At 40.5% G+C, this 23,797-nt stretch overlaps 2 protein-coding genes across 8 annotated transcripts in view; one reads left to right on the top strand and one right to left on the bottom strand.

The window, feature by feature from the left end:
- Positions 1-5,870: 5,870 nt before the first annotated feature.
- TCTE3 (t-complex-associated-testis-expressed 3) lies at positions 5,871-18,769 on the bottom strand. The gene is made up of 4 exons (XM_010388350.2): positions 18,545-18,769; positions 9,821-10,027; positions 8,839-8,997; positions 5,871-6,057 (listed from the first exon to the last, which is right to left on the bottom strand). Exons 1-4 carry the CDS (start codon positions 18,662-18,664, stop codon positions 5,947-5,949), a joined length of 597 nt encoding a protein of 198 aa, XP_010386652.1. The 5' UTR covers positions 18,665-18,769; the 3' UTR covers positions 5,871-5,946.
- Positions 18,770-18,809: 40 nt separating this feature from the next.
- Positions 18,810-23,797, top strand: part of ERMARD (ER membrane associated RNA degradation) — a 32,922-nt gene continuing 27,934 nt past the window's right edge. For 4 of the 7 annotated variants that reach the window (XR_004056846.1, XM_030928946.1, XM_030928947.1 and 1 more), the window contains exons 1-3: positions 18,881-20,751; positions 21,589-21,757; positions 23,005-23,144. Coding sequence is in view for 4 of the 7 variants with exons in the window: in XM_030928946.1 (XP_030784806.1) it covers positions 20,701-20,751; positions 21,589-21,757; positions 23,005-23,144 (360 nt within the window). In the remaining 3 variants the exon portion in view is untranslated. The other 3 variants (XM_010388351.2, XM_010388353.2, XM_030928950.1) reach the window with 3 other exon arrangements.

The raw sequence follows: 23,797 nt of genomic DNA, 5'->3' as shown, positions 1-23,797 counted from the left end.
TGTTTATGAGATGGATTATGTTTATTGATTTGCATATGTTGAACCAGCCTTGCATCCCAGGGATGAAGCCGACTTGATCATGGTAGATAAGTTTTTTGATGTAATGCCGGATTCAGTTTGCCAGTATTTTATTGAGAATTTTCACATTGATGTTCATCAGGGATATTGGCCTGAAGTTTTCCTTTTTTTGTTGTGTCTCTTCCCGATTTTGGTATCAGGACGATGCTGGCTTCATAAAATGAGTTAGGGAGGATTCCCTCCTTTTCAATTGTTTGGAATAGTTCCAGAAGGAATGGTACTAGATCCTCTTTGTATTTCTTTGTAGAATTCAGCTGTGAATCTTTCTGGTCCTGGGCTTTTTTTGGTTGGTAGGCTATTAATTACAGCCTCAGTTTCAGAGCTTGTTATTGGTCTATTCAGGGATTCAACTTCTTCCTGGTTTAGTCCTGGTAGGGTGTATGCATTCAGAAATTTATCCATTTCTTCTAGATTTTCTAGTTTATTTGTGTAGAGGTGTTTATAGCACTCTCTAATGGTAGTTTGTATTTCTGTGGGATCAGTGGTGATATCCCCTTTATCATTTTTTATTGTGCCTATGTGATTCTTCTCTCTTCTTATTAGTCTAGCTACTGGTCTTTCTATTTTGTTAAATTTTTGTTTTTTTTTTTTTTTTTTTCAAAAAACCAGCTCCTGGATTTATTGATTTTTTGGAGGGTTTATTGTGTCTTTATCTCCTTCAATTCTTCTCTGATCTTAGTTATTTCTGGTCTTCTGCTAGCTTTTGGATTAGTTTGCTCTTGCCTCTGTAGCTCTTTTCATTGTGATGTTAGGGTGTTGATTTGAGATCTTTCTAGCTTTCTCATGTGGGCATTTAGTGCTATAAATTTCCCTCTTTAGCTGTGTCCCAGAAATTCAGGTACATTATCTTTGTTCTCATTGGTTTAAAATCACTTCTTGATTTCTGCCTTAATTTCATTATTTACCCAGGAGTCATTCAGGAGCAGGTTGTTCAACTTCCATGAAATTTTGTGGTTCTGAGTGAGTTTCTTAATCCTGAGTTCTAATTTGATTGCACTGTGGTCTGAAAGACTGTTTGTTATGATTTCAGTTCTTTTGCATTTGCTGAGGAGTGCTTTACTTCCAATTATATCGTTGATTTTAGAATACGTGCCATATGGCACTGGAAACAATGTACATTCTGTTGATTTGGAGTAGAAAGATCTGTAGACGTCCAGTAGGTCCACTTGATCCAGAGCTGAGTTCAAGTCCTGAATATCCTTGTTAATTTTCTGTCTCATTGATCTAATACTGACAGTGGGGTGTGAAGGTCTCCCACTATTACTGTGTGGGAGTCTAAGTCTCTTTGAAGGTCTCTAAGAATTTGTTTTATGAATTTGAATGCTCCTGTATTGGGTGCATATATATTCAGAATAGTTAGCTCTTGTCGTTGAATTGTTCCCTTTACCATTACGTAGTGCCCTTTTTTGATCTTTGTTGTTTTAAAGTCTGTTTTGACAGAGACTAGGATTGCAACCCCTCATTTTTTTGTTTGTTTGTTTTGCTTTTTTTTGGGGGTGGTGCAGCTTTCCATTTACTTGGTAAATTTTCCTCCATCCCTTTATTTTGAGCCTGTGTATCTTTGCACGTAAGATGGGTCTCCTGAATGCAGCACACTGACAGGTGTTGACTCCTTATCCAATTTGCCAGTCTGTGTCTTTTAATTGGTGGCATTTAGCCCATTTACATTTAAGGTTAGTATTGTTATGTGTGAATTTGATCCTGTCATCATGATGCTATTTGATTATTCTGCACACTAGTTGATCCAATTCCTTCATAGTGTCATTGGTCTTTATATTTTGGCGTGTTTTTGAGGTGGCTGCTACCAGCTTTTCCTTTCCATATTTAGTGCTTCTGTCAGGAGCTCTTGCAGAGCAGACCTGGTGGTAACAAAATCCCTCGGCATTTGCTTGTCTGGAAAGGATTTTATTTCTCCTTCGCTTATGAAGCTTAGTTTGGCTGGATATGAAATTCTGGTTGAAAATTATCTTCTTTAAGAATGTTGAATATTGACCCCCAATCTCTTCTGGCTTATAGAGTTTCTGCTGAGATGTCCACTGTTAGTCTGATGGACTACCCTTTGTATGTGACCTGGCCTTTCTCTCTGGCTGCCCTTAACAGGTCTTCCTTCATTTTGACCTTGGAGAATCTAACGATTATGTGTCTTGAGGTTGATCTTCTCATGGAGTATCTTAATGGTGTTGTCTGTATTTCCTGAATTTACATATTGGCCTGTCTTGCTAGGTTGGGGAAGTTCTCCTGGATAACATTCTGAAGTGTGTTTTCCAGCTTGTTTCCATTCTCCCCATCTCCTTCTGGTACTCCAATCAATCATGGTCTCTTTATGAAGTCCCATATTTCTTGAAGGCTTTGCTCATTCCTTTTCATTCTTTTTTCTCTATTCTTGTCTGTATATCTTATTTCAGTAAGGTGGTCTTCAGACTCTGATATCCTTTCTTCCGCTTGGTCGATTCAGCTGTTGATACTTGTGTATGCTTCACGAAGTTCTCATGCTGTGTTTTTCAGCTCTATCAGGTTGTTTATGTTCTTCTCTAAGCTGGTTATTCTAGTTAGCAATTCCTCTAACTTTTTATCAAGGTTCTTAGCTTCTTTCCATTGTGTTAGAACATACTCCTTTAGCTCATTATAATTTTTTATTACACATCTTCTGAAGTCTACTTCTATCAATTCGTCCATCTGATCCTCCGTCCAGGTCTGTGCCCTTGATGGAGAGACACTGTGATCATTTGGAGGAAAAGAGGCACTCTGGCCTTTCAGGTTTTCAGCATTTTTTCATTGATTCTTTCTCATCTTCATGAGTTTGTCTAATTTTGGTCTTTGAGGCTGCTGACCCCTAGATGGGGTTTTTGTGGGGGCCTTTTGTTGTTGTTGTTGTTGATGCTGTTGTTGTCATTTTCTGCTTGTTTGTTTCTCTTTAAATAGTCAGACCCCTCTTCTGTAGGGCTGCTGCAGTTTGCTGGGGTGAACTTCAGTCCCTACTCATCTGATTTGCTCTTATGCCTGGAGATGTCACTCAGGGAAGCTGGAGAGCAGCAAAGATGCGTGCCTGCTCCTTTTTCTGGGACCTCTGACCTTGAGAGGCCCAACCTGATGCCAATAGGATCACTCCTGTATAGGGTACCTGACAACCCCTGTTGGAGGGTCTCACCCAGTTGGGTGGCATGGGGAGCAGGACCCATTTAATGAGGCAATTTGTTCCTTGGTAGAAGGGTGTGTTTCACTGGGAGGAACCCACTTGTCTGGGCTGCCTGGATTACTCAGAACTACCAGGAGGAGAGGCTAAGCCTGCTGGTCCACAGAGACTACAGCCACCCCTCCCACTAGGGGCTCAGGCCCAGGGAGATCCAGATTCTGTCCCTGAGCCTCTGGCTGAAGTTATTGGAGATCCTGCAGGAAAGCCCCGCCTACTGAGGAAGGATGGGTCAGAGTTAGACCTGAAGAGGCACTCTGGCTGCAGACTGCCACAGCTGGTGTGTTGGGCTGTGGGGACAAGTCTTGGGACCAAGCTGTCCAGCCTGCCTGGCTCCAGCAGGGGAAAAGCGCAGCCTGGAACTATAGAAATGGGTGCCACCCTTCCCCTACCCTGGGGGTTAGCATGTTAGGCAGTTGCAAGTCCCAGTGCTGGCTGCTGCCCCTCTCACAAGGAGTTCAAATTGCTTAGACATCAGGCAGCCACAGCCAGTGCTGGCCACCCTTCCCCATGGGAGTTCGGTAAGCTTAAGCAGACTCCAGTTGAGAGGCTGTAAGAATCTGCACGTTCCAGGATTGTGATGCTAAGCCCCAGTGGCATGGGTTTGCAAGTGGAATCTTCCGATCTGTGGGTTGCACAGTTCCGTGGAAAAAGCAGTTTCCCTGGCTGGGTAGCAGCTTACTCACCACCTCCCTTGGCTTGGGGGAAGGGGGTTCCCCTTCCCCATGTGGCTCTCAGGTGGGCTGCAGCACCACACTGCTCTTCCTTCTCTCCATGGGTCATGCCAGCCTTCTAGTCAATTTTGATGAGAGAACCTGGCTACCTTGGTTGCTGGTGAAGGACCCACATGCTTATGTTTTTTTTCCCATAGGAGCCTCCCATATGGTGCTGCTTCTAGTTGGCAGTCTTGGCCTCACCCCCAGTTTCGCGTGGCTGGGAGGCCTCAGGAAACTTACAATCACGGTGCAAGGCAAAGGGAAAGCAACGCACCTTCCTCACTAGGCAGCAGGAGGGAGCTGGAGTGATTTTCTTTCTTTTTTTTTTTTTTCTTTTTTTTGGAAACGGAGTCTCGCTCTGTCGCCCAGGCTGGAGTGCAGTGGCGCGTTCTCGGCTCACTGCAAGCTCCGCCTCCCGGGTTCATGCCATTCTCCTGCCTCAGCCTCCCGAGTAGCTGGGACCACAGGCCCCCGCCACAGCCCGGCTAATTTTTTGTATTTTTAGTAGAGATGGGGTTTCACCGTGTTAGCTAGGATGGTCTCGATTTCCTGACCTCATGATCCGCCTGCCTCAGTCTCCCAAAGTGCTGGGATTACAGGCGTGAGCCACCGCGCCCGGACTGAGGTGATTTTCTAAGAGTAATTCTGGCCAAATTTTCATGCACTCCCTCAGCCAAACTCCATTTGGATCTATTCAGGCAGGAATCTTAGTTCAGCTCCTTAACTCTCGTAAGTGGAAACTGACACCAACTCATTATAAAACCTAAGTGGAAAAAAAAAAAAAAAACCTCCTCTACCATTTTTATCTTCTTGTTTATAGATAATTCAACTAATAGGTATTTTTACTGGTCAAGTTGACATGGTTGTTTTCAGTTTTGGTTGTAATGACGAAAATCATACTGATTATCACAGGTATTGCTTGCCTCCCACAAGTGCACACCCTGCCTCCCTGCTAGAAAAATCCCAATTTGTACATTGGATCCACAATTTTCTCCTTTTTTTTTTTTTAGGTGATGGAGTCTTGCCATGTTGCTCAGGCTGGTCTCAAATTCCTGGGCTAGAGCAATCCTCCCACCTTGGCCTTCCCATGTGCTGGGATTACAGGAGTGAGCCACTGTGCCTGGCCAATATCCACACTTTTCACATGATCTCGTGCTTGGAAAAGGTAGGCTCCAGCCCCAACTTTAAGGAGGGAATTACAACTGGTCTAGTCATAGGAACATGATTAAATTCTGTCAAGCAAAATGAATGTACGTGGAAGTCTGTGGGGAGAGTGGGAAGTTGGAAAGAACCTGGATCCTTGATCAAATCCCTGGAAAATAAAATTTTCCTCATTTCTTTAAACAATTAATATTGAGTTTTCAGTTCCCACATCTGAAAAAAAGATCCTAGAAGGCTCACAGAGCCTAACAGAACCTAATAGATTAGTAAATTGACTACACACTTGTAAGCAGTTTGGCTGGAGCGAGAGGACATTAGGGAATTATGAAATATAATAACATCTTTCTTTCGAACTTGGTAATTCCTTTCAAAACAATGAATACAAAGTATTAAAATATCATTAGAAATTTCCAAAATCTATCTTAACATCTACTGAATTTGATACTTTACACGGTTGCATTTTAATTTCCTGTAGCAAATTATAATTCTCTTAACTCTTACAAAAATGATCTTTTCCCTATATTCTACTATAAGAATTTGTATACACATACATACATACACACACAGACACACATGCATACACCTTTTATACTACTTTGGCATAATATTGTTAGTTAATATAATAGTAAGTATAAATGTAAAAATCTAGCTTCTACTTTGTTGTTAAAATAATACAATTGGAAGGCCTCAAATGAGAATAAGAATATAGCAAATCAGAAATAGTATGAGGTTCACAAATATGTAAATTTCATTTATTTTTGAAAAGCTCAGAAGTAAACAATCCTTAGTACCTGTAATGAGCTATTCATAATAAAGGGCAAACACCAAGACCAGTGCTATGTAGGATTCTGCTTCGTGTTTAGCTGCGACCCAGCTGTCCCATGCAACATCCCAGATCCATCTGCTGGCAATCTGTGAGAGAAATTTTGTAAAGACTAACTTTAGATTGAACATATTAAGAAGTAATTTTCAAATCTACACTCGTTTTTAAAAAATGAATGCATCAGTATCTCAGAAATTATTTTTAAGACATAATTTGTCTGGTTTTCCCTTTCATAAAAAGCCTGGAGAATGACACTGCCCCAGCCCATCCTTCTTCTTTAACGGAGGCTGGCCTTTCTCTAAAACAGAGAGAGGCTCCCTTAGCTGTGTTTCCAGGGCCAGGAGCAGAAGGCCCCTGGGAATGCGGATGTAGTGGCTCTGCATACAGTATGACTCTGCCATGTAGTCCCTGACAAGGAAGTCTTCCCACCTTTTAAAGATTTTCAGCCAAAATTTTGTCAGGGCCTTGCCTTGAAATGAAGAAATGGCATTGACTGTACAAGTAGGCTGATATGGACAATTCTAACTCCTTTTCTCTGTGTACAAATCCATATGTGATCTGATTTCAGCCCACTTATTTGTGGAGGATCTAAAATGGCCCAAATTCCTTTTTTTTTTTTTTTTTTTTTTTTTGAGACATAGTTTCACTCTTGTTTCCCAGGCTGTAGTGCAATGGCGTGATCTCGGCTCATTGCAACCTCCACCTCCTGAGTTCAAGTGAGTCTCCTGCCTCAGCCTCCAGAGTAGATGTGATTACAGGTGCCTTCCACCACATCCAGCTAATTTTTCTATTTTTAGTAGAGATGGAGTTTTACCATGTTGACCAAGCTGGTCTTGAACTCCTGACCTCAAGTGATCCACCCGCCTTGGCCTCCCAAAGTGCTGGGATTACAGGCATGAGCTACCATGTCCAGCTGAAAAATTCTTTATGACTTCTCCTATTAGGAAGTTGACTTTATGTCCCCACCCTGTGAGTAAGACTTGGCCTTGTGACTTGCTATGAGTTGTAAAACATGACACTGTGAAACTTCCAAGCAAGGCCTTCAGAGGTCTTGTAGCTGCTGCTCTCATGCTCGTAAAACACTATGCTGAGACCCCCATGTTATGAAAGCCCACTCAACCTATTGGAGGATGCTGGCTCACATTCAGGAGAACCCAGGGGCCCAAGCCACAGCTAGCCCAACAGTCAGACAAGTGACAGAAGCCGTCTTGGACCTGCAGGCCCAGGTAAGTCATTACATGGCTATAAGTGCATCAGTGAGACCAGCAGAAAAGCCAAGTAGCTGGCTCACAGAAAGTAAGCAAATACATGGCTGTTGTTATAAGATACCAAGTTCTGGGGTGGTTTGTTGTGCAATAATATAAGCTGAAACATTCCCCCACTGCACATCATGCCACTCTCTACTACCTACTTGTTACATATCAAGCACACGAAGTCATCCCTGCCTCAGGATCTTTGCACTTGAAGTTTTTTCTGCTTGGAACATCCTCCCTCCTCTTTGGTACAGCTGGTTCCTTCTTATCTGGACATCAGAGGGTTCTCCCTTCTCTAAACAATCCCAAGTAGCCACTCTGCTACTCTATCATATCCCTACCTTAATGTTCTCTTTGTAGCACTTACCATCTAGAACATCCCTATTTCTTAAGTCTGTATGTCATATGTGGTGCAGCTTCTCTTCTCCATGGGAGCCAGGACGGTTCTTTCTTGCTGATTGTTCTCTCCCCAGTACCCTTCTGCCAGTCCAGGTCCCCCTCCTCATGCTTCATCATGCAGTCCACTCCTAAATGGAACCTCTACAGATTCTTCCAAATGCAATTTTTTCTCTTTTCTCTCCAACTCCCACATATTCCTCATCAACTCCTTAGATAATTACACAGCCTAGTGATATTATCTCTTTATTAATAAATAATTTAATAATTACCTTGCTGTTTATTGAGGGCTCTGTGCTGGTGATTATGTTAAGGATTTTAATATAGATAATTTCATTTAATCTTCACAACAGCTCTAGGAAGCCAGTTTTATCATCACCATTTTATAGATGAAGGAACTGTGCCAAGGCCACAGCCAGCAAGTGTTGCAGAGGCGATCTGACTCCAAAACCCAGACTGTTTACGTTATTCCTATCATTTTATTTCCTTAAATTCTAAATTGTGCTGCATTATCTCCTTAACTAGAGTAAAATCTCCTTGAGAATCATGGTCCATGTTTTATCATTCCTTGTATTTTCCTTAGTACCTAACACCTACTAGTGCCCAAAATAAATTTACTGGTTAATTAATTAAATTACATTAAACTGTCAAAATTGATATGCTTAAGGAAGAGAATAGCAATGCAATTTAATAAATTATCAGTACCAAATTGCTACTCCTAGGTTTGTACTTTTCTTTCTTTCTTTCCTTTTTTTTTTGAGATGGAGTCTTGCTCTGTTGCCCAGGCTGGAGTGCAATAGAGCGATCTCGGGCCACTACAACCTCCGCCTCCCAGTTTCAAGAGAGTCTCCTGCCTTATCTTCCCGAGTAGCTGGGAATACAGGGGCCCACCACCATGCCCAGCTAATTTTTGTATTTTTAGTAGAGATGGGGTTTCACCATGTTGGCCAGGCTGGTCTGAAACTCCTGACCTCAGGTGATCCACCCGCCTCAGCCTCCCAAAGTGCTGGGATTACAGGCATGAGCCAACACACCCGGCTGGTTTGTACTTCTCAAATAATTGACAGTGAAATAAATATATTTAACAACATGATACTTTCTTTTGAAAGGTACCTCAGAATCTATGGAGTGCCCTTGAGTCATCACAATAAAAATCAAATCACTAGAGAAGAGATGCCTTATAGTTCTAATTGCTAGATCCTGTATCAATGGGGTACTTACATTTATTGCTTGGCCAGTCTTTTGAATAAATAATACTTTTATAATGAACTTATAACGGTGATACCCAAATTCTTTGACTGCTAACAGTATGCGGTCTGCCAATTCAAGTGACAAGTGAGAGAATACTTTATCATCATATTTGACATCTTTAAGACTTTCCTTTAAGAAAATTTAAGAAAAATACTTTTATTTTCAAACCAAATATTTTCTATATAAAAATTCAAGTAGAAAACGTATCTAAATAATATATATAACTGTTTAAAAATAAATATATTCCTAACTAAATAATATTAAATACATTTTATGCTTACCTATTTCTGTAACAATTTTGAGGAATATTTATCGGGGTTTTCAAATTATATTCAATTACTTTTCATTATCGACACAAGCTGTAAGTTGTAATTTACTAGACTACTCTGCAAACAGTTAATAGAGAGACACAGGAGATTTTCCAAAGATGACTTCTAGAAATTCTTAGGTAAAGGAAAGACACCTTTTAAAATTTACACATGTATTAAAATTCAGATTTTGGTTTTCTTATAGTGAAGATTACTTGGACTCAGAACCTGTACCACGTCACTGCCCTGCTCAGTGGGCTCACATTAAAACTACTTCTTTCCAACCCTCCCCTGTAGCCTCTCACTCCACTGATTTTTCTCTGGCCTCCAGGAAAGTGAAATCAAAGATTTCTAACCATGTTTATTAATAAATTAATGTGTAGCTTGAAGGAAATGGACATGGCTTGTGGGCTATAAAGCATTACTCTTTTTTACAAACCAGGAGCAGAACTGGACACCTAGCAGACAGACTACACATCTCTGATTAACTGACTTGTTGTGCCTGCACCAATGACACAATGCCTTCTGGTTGTAGTGACAACTGCATGAGCCAATTCCTGGAATAAATTTCTTTCTATACATACTCTCTGTTTCTCTGCAGAACCCTCATACAATACTGCTATCATATATATTTATCAACCTACGGTTAGTATCTGCTGGATTTTAGTTTCTACTGAATGAGCTTGGAATTTCTTCAGTGGCTCCATTCTATATGAATTAGCAAACTTTAATTTTGCCAGGGCACTCTTCCATTCTTTACCTATATCAGCAATTGAGTCATCAAAAGGAGGCTCTACATACTGAACATCGTGAATTGACTCTCTCAGTCTTTCTCTTAAAATCTGTGCATACTGGAGGAGAAAGAGAGAGGGGAAGAGAGAAAGGGAGAAAGATTACTTTTTAAATTGTAAAATGATTTTTCAGATTAAAGAACCCTGTACAATGGGACAGGGCTCACACAAAGCTTGGAAATTTGTTAAACAGATTTCTACAATAATGTGGTTGCTAAATCCTAGATTTGCTCCTGGCTATCAATTTGGCAAAAAAAAAAAAAAAAAAAAAAATAGGAATACTATTTATCCTTTTATCTATACTCACAAACATATACACACAAATTGCATGCATATATTTAGAATATCCATGGATGATCCACAGGAACTAGAAATAAGAGTGGCCTCCAGGGAGAGCAACTGAGTGGCTATGGGATGGAGATACAGGGAAAACCTTTCTTCCTCCCTACCCTGAGATTATGAAAATATTATCCTTCGTTGTCTTAAAATTTTATTTTACTTCATTTACTCATTTTTAAATAATATAATTATTTAGGTAGCACATTCATAAGTCTTAAGCTAAAAAGACACCAAAAGAGCATTGATTCGATATTTATCAGTTCATGCTTTTGACATGAAACATCCATTCTGTGACATCCAATATGCATTAATGAAATATTTGCTTAGTGTCCAATATGTCCCAGATAAATGCTCTAGCCTCTTAAGTTAAAGCAGTGAGCTTCATTTTATTAATAGCCAGGAATTTCTTTTTCTTGCCTAATTGCTTGGCTAGAACTTCCAATTCTATGTTGAAAAGAAGTGGCAAAAGTGGACATCCTTGCTTTGTTACTAATATTACAGGAAAAGCTTTCAGTCTTTCCCCATCGAGTATGATGTTTGCTGTACACTTTGTTGTTGTTGAGACAGAGTCTTGCTCTGTCGCCCAGGCTGGAGTACAGTGGCACGATCTTGACTCACTGCAACCTCTGCCTCCCAGGTTCAAGCGATTCTTCTGCCTCAGCCTCCTGAGTAGCTGGGACTACAAGCACATGCCACCATGCCTAACTAATTTTTTTTTTTTTGTATTTTTAGTAGAGACGGGGTTTCACTGTGTTAGCCAGGATGGTCTTGATCTCCTGACCTCATGATCTGCCCGCCTCGGCCTCCCAAAATGCTAGTATTACAGGTGTGAGCCACCACACCTGGCATTGCTGTGCAGTTTTCATATGGAGCTTTTATTAGATTGAAGTAGTTTCCTCCTATTTCTAGTTTTTGGGGTGTTTTTATAATAAAAGTGTTGACTTTGACATATGCTTTTTCTTCATCAATTGAAATTTATCATGTGGTTTATTTCATTTAGTTAATGTGGTGTATTACCTTGATCAATTTTCATATGTTGGACCATCCTTGCATTCCAGGAACAAATTTCACTTGGTCGTGGTGTCAAATCCTTTAAATAAAATGCTGAATTCAGTTTGCTAGTATTTTGTTGAGAATTTTTGCATCAGTGTTAATATATGATATAGGTCTGTAGTTTGCTTTTCTTGTAGTGTCTTTGTCTGCCTTTGGTATTAGGGTAATGCTGACTTCATAGAATGAGTTAGACAGTATTCTCTCTGCTTTTATCTTCTCAAAGAGATTGTAATAATTGATATAACTTTTTCCTTAAATGCTTGGTAGAATTCACCAACGAAATCACCTGAACCTGGTGATTTCTGCTTTGGAAGGTTGTTATTGATTCAATTTTTAAAAACAGATATATGCTTATTCTGATTATCTATTTCTTTTTGTATGAGTTTTGGGAAATTGCATCTTTCAAGGAATTGGTCCATTTCATCTAGGTTATCAAATTTCTGGGCACAGAATTGTTCATAATATTCTGTTATTATATTTATGGTGTTCATGAAATTTCTAGCAATATCCTGACTTGCAATTCTGCTATTAGTAATTTGTGTCCTGTCTTTCTTAGTTAGCCTGGATAGAGGCTTACAGATTTTATTGATCTTTTCAAAGAAAAAGCTTTTGGTTTTGTTGGTACCTGATATCTTTTTTTTTTTTTTTTTTTTGAGGCGGAGTCTCGCTCTGTCGCCCAGGCTGGAGTGCAGTGGCTGGATCTCAGCTCACTGCAAGCTCCGCCTCCCGGATTTACACCATTCTCCTGCCTCAGCCTCCCGAGTAGCTGGGACTATAGGCGCCCGCCACCTCGCCGGGCTAGTTTTTGTATTTTTAGTAGAGACGAGGTTTCACCGTGTTAGCCAAGATGGTCTCGATCTCCTGACCTCGTGATCCGCCCGTCTCGGACTCCCAAAGTGCTGGGATTACAGGCTTGAGCCACCGCGCCCGGCCAGTACCTGATTTCAATTTCATAAATTTCTGCTATTATTTTTATTTTTTCTTTTCTTCTTGGATTTAATTTGTTCTTCTTTTTCTAGTTTCTTTAAGGCTTATTTTAGCTCTTTCTTCTTTTCTAATATATGTACACATTCAATACTATACATTTCCTTCCAAGCCCTGTTTTTGCTGCATTCTACAAATTTTGATATGTTTTCATTTTTATTTAGCTCAAAGTATTTTTTAAATTTCTTTTGAGGTTTCTTCTTTTGTTATAGTGTTTTTTGATGTCTAGCATTTCTTTCTAGTTCTTTCTTAGGATTTCCATTTCTATGCTTACATTGCTCATCTGTTCTTGCATGCTCTTTTGTCAACTACAGCCCTTTAACACATTAATCATAGTTACTTAAATTCTGATAATTCCAAAATCCGTGCCATGTCTGGGTCTGCTGCTCACTCTGTGTGTTTGTTGTTTTTAGTACGCCTAATTTTTTTCTTGAAAGACAGACATGATTCGCCAGGTAAAGAAACTGATGTAAGCAAAAGAAACTACCAACACAGTGAATGGGCAACCTACAGAATAGGAGAAAATTTTTGAAATCTACTCATCTGACAAAGGGCTAATATCCAGAACCTACAAAGAACTCAAACAAATTTACAAGAAAAAAACAACCCCATCAAAAAGTGGGCAAAGGATATGAACAGACACTTCTCAAAAGAAGACATTTAGTGCAGCCAACAGACACATGAAAATATGCTCATCATCACTTGCCATCAGAGAAACGCAAATCAAAACCACAATGAGATACCATCTCACACCAGTTAGAATAGCGATCATTAAAAAGTCAGGAAACAACAGGTGCTGGAGAGGATGTGGAGAAATAGGAACACTTTTACACTGTGGGTGAGACAGTAAACTAGTTCAACCATTGTGGAAGACAGTGTGGCAATTCCTCAAGGATCTAGAACTAGAAATACCATTTGACCCAGCCATCCCATTACTGGGTATATACCCAAAGGATTATAAATCATGCTGCTATAAAGACACATGCACATGTATGTTTATTATGGCACTATTCACAATAGCAAAGACTTGGAACCAACCCAAACGTCCATCAATGACAGACTGGATTAAGAAAATGTGGCACATATACACCATGGAATACTGTGCAGTCATAAAAAAGGATGAGTTCATGTCCTTTGTAGGGACATGGATGCAGCTGGAAACCATCATTGTCAGCAAACTATCGCAGAACAGAAAACCGAACACCGCATGTTCTCACTCATACGTTGGAACTGAACAATGAGAACACCTGGACACAGCAAGGGGAACATCACATACCGGGGCTCTTTGTGGGGTGGGGGGAGGGGGAGGGATAGCATTAGGAGATATTCCTAATGTAAATGACGAGTTAATGGGTACAGCACACCAACATGGCACATGTATACATATGTAACAAACCTGCACATTGTGCACATGTACTCTAGAACTTAAAAGTATAATAAAAAATTTTTTTAAAAAAGAAACTGCCGTTAACGAGGCCTCTAGTAATGTGCTCGTAATGTATTTGCGGAGAGGAAGCATTCCATAGTTGTATCACTAGGTATTTTAGTGAACCTGTGCTTCTGGATTGTGAACTTCACAAATGTTTCTGAGTTTTCTGTTTTTTCCCCTACTTGCTTAAGTCACACAGGATGGCTAAGGAGGTGCTGGAGTGAGGTCACAGAGCAAACTGCTGCTTGTCACTCTACTTTTGGGGGCAGCAGTTTGTCCTGTGACCTCACTTCTCTTATGGATCTAAGAAGAGTTAATTTTTTCAGTTTGTTCAGCTTTTTACTTGTTAGGACATAGTAGGGACTTTAAGCCCCTCACACGTAGAACAAGAAGCTGGAAGTCTTACCTTTGTTTTTTGAATGATATTTTAGCTGAGTATAGAATTCTAGGTTGATAGTTATTTTGAGTCCTTAAAGATGATGCTTGAATGTCTTCTGTCTTGCATTGTTTCTGAGAAGTACGCTGTCATTTTGTCTGTTTCTATGTATGTAACATTCCTTTGTTGTAGTTGCCTTTAAATTTTAAATCACTGGTTTCAAGCAATTTTATTATTGCATGTCTTGGCATAATTTTTTTTCACGTGTCTTGTGCTTGGAGTTCACTGAGCCTCAGATTTGTGGGTTTACAGTTTTCAACAAATTTAGAAATTTCTCATTCCTTATTTCTTCAAATACTTTTTGTCTGTCCTCTCTCACCTCATTTGGGGACTCAAATTACAAGAACATTAAGTTCTGTCAAAGCTCATTGACATCTTGTAATATTTTTTCAGCATCCTTCCCCAATTTCTATGTCTCTAAATGTCCTTTCTTCTGCACTGAATCTGTGTTAATGCATATATATGCACACATTCAATACTCAATACATACAATATATTGAGCCTACATATAGCCCGAAAATAAAATGAGCTTGGGCATGAGATATTACTTTTATTTCTAAATTTAGTGTATTTTCATTCCTGACATAGTATTTTTCATCTATAGAAGTCTGAGTTGAATTTAACATGCTCAGTCTTTCTCTATACTCTTAAATATATGGAATGTAATTATAATAACTTCATATGATTTACTTTGATGAAAACTAATAACTCTCTTTAACTACTTTAGTGTCTGTTTATATTAATTCTATTTTGTGTAATTTCTGGGCTGATTTTACTGTGTCTTCAATTTTGAACTTTATTTTCTTGCTTCTGTGTAGGTCTATTAGTATTTAGAGACCAGACAGTGTGAATTTTACCTTCTTACAGGCTGGATATTTTTGTATTCCTAAGACTCTTGAGCTTTCTTCTAGAACAAAGACATTTGGAAACAGTTTAATCCTCTTGAGCCTTGCTTCTCAACCTTGATAAGCCAGATCAAAGAACTCATTCTCTATTTTTCCCACTACTAAGGCAATGCACTTCTTAGCACGCTAACCAAAGCCCTGTATTTTTCATGGTTTTCCCCTTTTTCTGGTGGGAACATGCCCAAGGATAGTTTTATTCCTTTTGGGTGATTCCTTCTCCACCTCCACTCTCCACCTTTGGTGAGAACTTTCCTCACCAGATGCACTGCTGCACTAAGCTGAATACTCTGAGAAACGCTCTGTAGGTCTTTGGGGCAGCCCTGTCCTAATACTCTGCTCTTCAGTCTCATGCTATCTTGGCTTCCCAGGCTCCCAACTCCTTTTGAACTAAAGGAGGCCTTTCCTTGTGTTGTGGCCTGGAAAATCTCACCAGGCAATTAAGGTGGGGGCAATGTTGGGGCTTACCTTACCTATTTCTCATCTCTTGGAGATCACTCTTGTCCTGTTTGACACCCAAATCAATGGAAACAACTGCTCCATACATTTTTGTGTTACTTTAAGTAGTTTCTGTTAAGAATTACTCCATATTGGCCAAGAGTAAAAGTCCCTCACCAGAAATAAATCCCCTGTTGTAATCATCTGTCAGGCTTCTGTGTCTTCATTGCAGAAGCAGCATTATTAACTCCCTAAACCTCTTAAAAATAAAATTATTTTGTTTTTGTTTATTAAGAGAATGGTAGTGATTCTCTTAGGGTAGCGATTGGGACCTTCCTTTCCTCCACAGTATACTCAAGGGATGCAACTACGTAGTATCATTAACAGCGGCTTTCAACTGCAATGGTTCTTAAGGAAATGGGGCATTCATGTGTGAACTGAAAATAGCCATTAATGCTTCTAATAAGCTGAAAATTTACATCTGTACAATTTCTCCTTTGTGTATAATATTGGCTGTCTGACTTGCTATACTTATTAAGAGTATTTTATTCCTTTTATTAAGAATCTTTACAATCTTTTTAAAATTGGGAATAGGCTTTAAATATGATCAACTTTCTGGCATCTAATAATACCTGAGTTTCTACTGATGTAGCATTTCCTTATATTGAGCCTACATATAGCCCGAAAATAAAATGAGCTTGGGCATGAGATATTACTTTTATTTCTAAATGCCACATGCTAGTGTTTAAGATTTTTTTCTTTTTTTTTTTTTTTTTTCTGAGACGGAGTCTCAGTCTGTCGCCCAGGCTGGAGTGCAGTGGCATGATCTCGGCTCACTGCAACTTCCTCCTTCTGGGTTCAGGAAATTCTTGTGCCTCAGCCTCCCTGAGTAGCTGGGATTACAGGCGCCCACCACCACACTGGCTAATTTTTGTATTTTTAGCAGAGATGGGGTTTTGGTCTCCTGGCCAGGCTGGTTTCGAACTCCTGACCTCAGGTGATCCACCTGCCTTGGCCTCCCAAAGTGGTGGGATTACAGGCATGGGCCGCTGTGCCTGGTTGTATTTAAGATTTTCAAATGCATGTGCACAAGTGAGAACAGTTAAGCTTTCCATTTTTAGTAATCTACTTCGCATTTTGTTAACTTTTGATCTCAACAACAGGAACTCATTCTTGTTAAGCCAAAGTATAATTTATTGGAAAGATACAGTTTACATAACAGCAAAGAAGGCTGATGAACCAGATTCATAAAGACACATGGAGCACTTTAGCTTCTCATCTTCAATGTGAATAAACCTCAATCATTTTATTTGCATTATTTCAAAGAATTCATCTAATTAGCTTAGTTTGGGTCTCATTCTCATTAAAAAGTTAAGGAAAGTAGCTGACAATCTCACCAAAGCTCTGTGCAATTGCAGATGAGTTAATTCTCTAAAAGTTAACTGAGATGCTACCACTAGAAAAAAGGAAATGGAGGCAAGACAGATAAAATCAAGAGATGGTCATATTGATTAAACAGTATGTCTTAAATTTTCCTATGCTCCAAAATAGGGAAATTAACAGCTACCTTAAATTAGAAATGACTAACTGCACAGTTTCCTCACGTACATGTAGTGAGCATGTAGAGTCCTCAATTTCTTCCCAATAATTGTTCTATTCAAATTTCTCACCTCTAAAAGACTCAACTTTAAAGATAGCTATAAATTGATGACATCCATATCAAATAAGCAATTATTACTTTGGTCCATGTCCCCTCACTCCCAGATTTTAACCTATATACCAGGTGCACCTATGTGTCTCTTCATTGAGTTCAGGCTCACTGAATTTTAAAGACCACTTCGGACCTCAAATAGGCAGTAAGTTTATAAAAGCCACCCTTGTCTGCCTCAATATATAGACATTTTTCTTTACTGTTCGTGACTTATCTGTTATTCAGACTCATTGCCAAGCGAACAGCATAGTGTTTGGGAGTGTGAAGTTTTAAGTCCAATCGATTTAGGTTTCTAGCCTTCCTCTGCTCTTTTTCTTAGCTGTGTAAACTTGGCCTGTTTACTCTTCCTCCTTTAGTTCGTTCTCTTCTCTGTAAAATGTAGACACCAAGGAAACATTATTAGAACCTGAAATTTCACCATTACTTATTTTGAGAATTCTCTTTTTGAGAGTAATCTTAAAATGTTTTAGGGTCTTCAAAAAATTGTTTTGCCTGTCATCTCTGACTTCATCCTATTATAGGTCCATGAAGTAAGTATGAAGAGAAACCAGTACAGGCGAAGTGGACCGAGTACCAGCATACAGGTCCTGGTCCCAGCTCTATCATTACAGCTTTGTATCCTTGGGAAAACTAGTATCAATAAAAGACGAAGTCCTAATACATTAACGGTTTTCAAAGCCTAATCATATAGAAAGACCTGTGTTATACCACCAATACAACTGAATAATGACCCTTTCCATCAATATCAGACAATAAGTTTTGGACAGAATATTTTCAACTTAAGTTTTTCTCTCCTGTACGTTCTTCAAAGATCCAGACTGCTGATGTTTTAAAAACCCAAAACACGGCACTATTCTTCCTGGTTTATCAAAAATTTTTTAATACAGCATACACTCATTTTTCGCTGCAAAAATGCTTATAATGGCACTAAATACACTAACATACTGTGTTTTAGTAGGAAGCAATAATTAATACTCAGAATATTCTCAGAAAATCCGCAAGCTGAGTAAATCTGAAAAGAAGATCTTGTAACCACCCTTCCAATCGACTTATGTAGGGTTCTACGGCCCTAATTAAGAAACAAGAAAACTTTAGTACTCAAGTCCAAAGGGGACTGCCCAACTCAGTCTCAGGCTTCAATTTCGCATCTGGGGAAAAAACACTAAAGGGAAATGCTGCCTTCTTGGCTCTGGGGGTGGTGACGGGAGCGGGGCCCACTGAGGAGCAATTTTAATTAAAGGGTCGGACAAAGCCGTCTCGGGCCCCTAGCAGTCTCCGCACTCACTGCCTCCTTCTCGAACATGCTAGGCCTCCTCTCTTTCCTAGGCGTCACCGGCGCCTGCTGAGAGGTCTGGTTCGGGGTCTGGATAGGGCTCGACTTCACGCCTCGGCCTCGCTTCTCCATCTCGCTCTGTTCCCCAAGACTCCCACCGCCTCTCCTCCGCCAACCGTCAAACGCCTCAGCCGCTCCCGCGAGGGCGGAAGTCTCCCACCTGCGTCTGGTATGGTCGGAAGTGCCCGCTAGGGCTCCGAAGCGCGTGGAGGCGGGGCGCGCAGGTGCCTGCGTCATTCATGCGCGCCTCAGCAGGGCACCGGAAGTTATGGAGGTAGGGCGGTGCAGGGCACGGTTCGATCCCGAGTTAGGCAGGGAGTCAGCGCCAGGCTGGGTGGTGTTTTGCTACGCGAGTGGGTGGGCGAGCACGCGCCTGCGGTGGCCGGCGGTCCCTCGCTGGAGGGCGTTGGCGACGTCGCGGCCCTGGCCTCTGTGGCGGTATCGGACGCTCGGCTTTGCAAGACGCCTGGCCCGCCCTGCCGGCGTCCCGGGGCCAGGCTCGGTTTCTCCGTCGCCTCCTGACCGTCAGCTGGAACGCGGCGGACGGTCAGGGAGGGCTGTGCGCGGTGGCGCGGGGGCGGAAAGCCGCAGGTCGGGCTCTCACCTGACCGTGGCCTAGTTCCTAGAAGCGCAGTTCCCGAGTCGTTGCCTGTAGGGTCCACACTCGGACAGTAAATTTGTTTTCATCGCTTTTAGACCGTTTGAGTCACTATAAAACTCATCACGACGGCCTCACTGACCTCGTGTCAGGAGATCTGGTTGCGTCGTAATAAACATTTATTTATTTTTCCTCCCTGAGGCAATTAAATCTCAAACACCTATCATCAGCAGTAACGACAGCGGAGCCGGGCGTGGTGGCGCCTGTGGTCCCAGCTACTCCGTAGGCTGAGGTGGAAGGATCGCTTTAGCCGAGGAGGTGGAGGCTGCGGTGAGCCGATATCGCGCCACTGCACCCCTGTCTGGGCGACAGCGAGACCCCGTCCCCAAAATAATGATAACGATAACTACCATTTTTGAGTACTATGTGCTAGTTGCTTTTCATGTATGATCTGATTACTGCAGCCCTACAAGGTGCAGCCTGGTACCGTTTTATCTCACTTAGTACTGAGATCCGGATAAAGTATGTTTTTCAAGGCGAGAGGTAGTCAGAGACTGAGGAATGATTCAAATTTAAGTCCAGCCCCAAAGCACCGGCCCAGTGTAGTCTGCAGAGTTCCAGCCCCATGGAGCCACATGGAGGATGCGAGTGACAATCGCCAATCAAAAATAGTTCATGCCGATTTCTTTAGTGATGACTTAATTGTTAGCGCCTACTGGGATTGTTCAGAAAGTAGGACTGAGAGTGGAAAGTGCAACTTCTGGGGACAGGAGGAGCAAACAGGGCAACTGATACTGAGCAGGACGAGGGAACTCAGACTGATCAGTTTCCACATTACAAAGCTGCCCAGAGTTAATTGTGACTGTCACAACACAGCCACCCCTTAACTCGACACACCAAAATAAAGAGCCTCGGTTCAGCTTTAGATCCTGAATTTGACTTCTTTGCAGGATTATAGATGGTCTTAGTGTCATGTGGGGTAGTTTTAAGGATTTTGATTTTATTTAATTCTCCATGGAAAACCAGTACGGTTTGCTACTTTTTACATGGCAGGGAAGGCAAAACTTTACCTCTGCCCATCTTAGTTCAGAGTGACCTCTTTAACAAATGAAAGGTTAATAAGAAAAAAGTTTATTGATGTACGAGTACACATCACAAGGGATAAACCTCAATGAAAAGTAACTTGAAATGGTGGCTTAGAACTACATTTGTATACCATCTTCAACAAAGAACTATAGATTTGCAGAGAAATGACACAGGAGAGCAGTTTTAGGCTTCAAAGGGCAAGAAACTGGGAAAGTAGATACATATTTGGAAACTGATGGAGTAAAAATTGTTTGCAGATTCGTCTGGTACCTTCTCTGGTCTGGTAAGAGTCTAAAGTTATCCCCAGTAATGAATATATATCCTGTGTTTGGGCGGAAGAGGGGGAGGATAGAGAGAGCTTTTCCTTCATTTGCTGCCTCTTGTCTTCAGCTCCAATTTGTTGTTGTTTTTATATCAAAGAGGCATGTTTTGGGATGCATCGTGGTTTTCTCCAACACCATTTAGGGAGTCGGAGGTACGTGGGGTTCTTTTTCTTTCTTGTTCATTATACTTGGTTTCTGCTCTCCCATTCCCTGTTTTAAAAAATTGCTTATTTTGATAACTCTGGGATAGTGAAGGAATGCTGAGAGGAATAATGCTCTGTTCATAAAATACATTCAGCTTCCATGAACTCATATGTTTTTTTCTTTCTTTTTTTTTTTTTTTTTTTTTAGTGAAAGCAAGTTTATTAGGAAAATAAAGGAGTAAAGAATGGCTACCCCATAGGCAGAGCAGTTTGCAAATATTATGATTGATCATTTTAAGTCTTTAAACCTTTGTCATATTTGAGAGCATTTATGTAAATTATCTTTATTTATTTATTTATTTATTTATTTATTTATTTTTTAGACGGAGTCCCGCTCTGTCGCCCAGGCTGGAGTGCAGTGGCGCGATCTTGGCTCACTGCAAGCTCCGCCCCCCGGGTTCATGCCATTCTCCTGTGTCAACCTTCCAAGCAGCTGGGACTACAGGTGCCCACCACCACGCCCGGCTAATTTTTTTGTATTTTTAGTAGACACGCGGTTTCATGGTGTTAGCCAGGATGTTCTAGATCTCCTGACCTCGTGATCCACCCGCCTCGACCTTCCAAAGTGCTGGGATTACAGGCTTGAGCCACTGCGCCCGGCCAGATTATCTTTAATATTTAATCACAATGTTTTAATCATACAGCTTTCATGATATCCAGAAAGCGTGTGAACAGCAATGATACCTGGGTGCATTCAGTTCTTAAGAGAATTTTCTTGTGACTTAAATATATAATACTCTGTTTTTCTTTCTGTTAAGCAGTGCCTTTTATTTTATTTTTTTTTAGGTATTAATAGGGGACCCTATTACCACATGTCTTTCTCCCTCAGTGTATGATATAATTTGTAATCTTGGGTTTCAACTCAGAGAAAATTGTGATATCAATAGCATTGTTACTCAGAATGGTGAAGTATGCTGGAAAACAATCACAGACTGTGTGAGCTACACAGAGTCAGGTTTGTGCTGTCTTTGTACTCCAAACTTTCATAACTGTTCCATTGAAAATGTCTTGACCTGTAAAATTCCCCTTTCTGACCACTGGTTCCTTATGTTAGATAATGTTATAATACAGGCCTCACTCCAAAGGAGAACAGGAATTAATGTGAAAAGAGAGGGGATGAGGCCAGAGAAGCATGGAAAAATTAATGGAAAGCTGGGCTAAGAAAACCTCCTCTACAGAGGAGCTGTCAGGAGGCAGAGAGGGGCTGGTGGACTGTTGATGATGTAGATCTCAGGGCCTTGAGATGATTCTCCATAGGAGTCATATGAATTAAGGGTAGAAAAGGACCAGTAATAGATTATACAGTTATTTTAAATGTCTTCTAGGCATTCTTGCACACTTTGGAGCAGAGATATAGATGCGGAAATTTAATAATAGTTATAAAAATTACAAATGAACATACTCTGGCCTAGCAGTCCATTTTCAGGAATCTTTAAGACAGATACAGATATGAAAGTGTGATTGTGCAAGGTTATTCCTTGCAGCATTGTTTGCAATAGCTAAATAAATAAACAGCCAAACATCAAGCAGTAGGGGATTGGTTCAGTCAATTATGATAATTCATATAATAGAATATTATGCAGCGGTAGAAAAGAATGAGGAATGTCATCTGATACAAAAGTCTCTGAGCTAAGTTGGAAAAAAAAATAGGAGGGGCTTGTATTTGTAATTACCCTTTGGTATTTATTGATTATGAACCAAGTGGATGGTTAATCCCAAACTTATCAAAAAAAATTAAAACAAAAACTTCGTATGATAAATACATTTAAAACAATTCATTGCCATTAGAAATCTCAGTCTAATAACGTTAACTTAAAAAAATCAGGTTACAAAATTGTGTCTACAGTGTGAGCCTGGTTTAACTTAAAAAAAATCAGGTTACAGAATTGTATATACAGTGTGAGCCTGGTTTTCTGTATTCTTATGTACAGGTAATGACATTGACAAAAATAGTTTTCTCTTGTTTGAAACTTTTTGTATTTTCCAAATTCTCTGCTGATAGGATAGTTTTCTTTTATAACCTGATAAGCATTATGTGATTTATTTCCAACAACGTAAAAGTGTATCATATGTTCAATGGTAAGCTAATTGTTGATTTTCTGGAAATTTTATAATTAAAGCATTTTTTCTTTGATGATGTAGATATTTCATATCACATGATATGGAGCTATGGTGCTGAAATTTGTTTTCTTATCCTTTAAGATCAGGGTCTGGATTACTGGGGAAGCGTGAGGCTGCTTGGCCCTGTCTGTGAGGCTGTCCATTCACATTTCTTATCTCTGACCAAGGGGCAATTTGAAATTCGATATGCACCATGGTTCCAGTGGACAAGTTTTCCAGAGGTTTGGCTTTTGAACAACCTTTAGAAATAAAAGACTGTGCAAATACTACTTAGAGGACTTATTATTTGCCAATTTTAAAGGGGCTTCCTTCATCCCCCGGCCCTCCAGCTGTGAAGAAGTGTCGAGGGTTGCAAGAAAACCCTGGGCTGTTATGCCAGGTCTCCAAACCCTGAGCTGAGAAACATGCCCTTTGGAACACAGGAAGGGTTTGAATTCATTATCACAGGGTTAGGGGTTGGAGAGCTAACATTTGGCACATAGTGCTCGTCCAGGGATAGAAGAAAAACTGACCACTCCAGAATAAGAGGCCCTGTGGAGAGGTATTGAGGTGTTCTAAGACAGCGGGGCCTGGAGACCAGAGCTGGGATACTTGGTTTGTTAATGAGGAACTGAAGGGAGTATGGGTAATTTGGGCCCCAACCGAAAATCTTGTTTTGGTTTGTTTTTTTGGTCAGTTTTTCTTCATTTTATTTGGCACACTAAATGACCACAGTAAAGCAGTAACTGTAACAAGTCTAACTCTGCTTTGAATTTGAAGGAAGGAATCATCATGTCCCCCTTGTACTTGTGCTTTTAAGTGGCAGGATGAGCTGCCTTGTGTGTGTCTGTTTGAGGACTCAGCCAAATCAAAAGGAGAAGCACGATGGAGGACG

The sequence above is a fragment of the Rhinopithecus roxellana genome, chromosome 4 (genome assembly GCF_007565055.1).
Source record: "Rhinopithecus roxellana isolate Shanxi Qingling chromosome 4, ASM756505v1, whole genome shotgun sequence".
NCBI lineage: Eukaryota > Metazoa > Chordata > Mammalia > Primates > Cercopithecidae > Rhinopithecus > Rhinopithecus roxellana.
The sequence above is the reverse complement of the archived record's forward strand: the minus strand, read 5'-3'. Positions and strand labels throughout refer to the sequence as shown.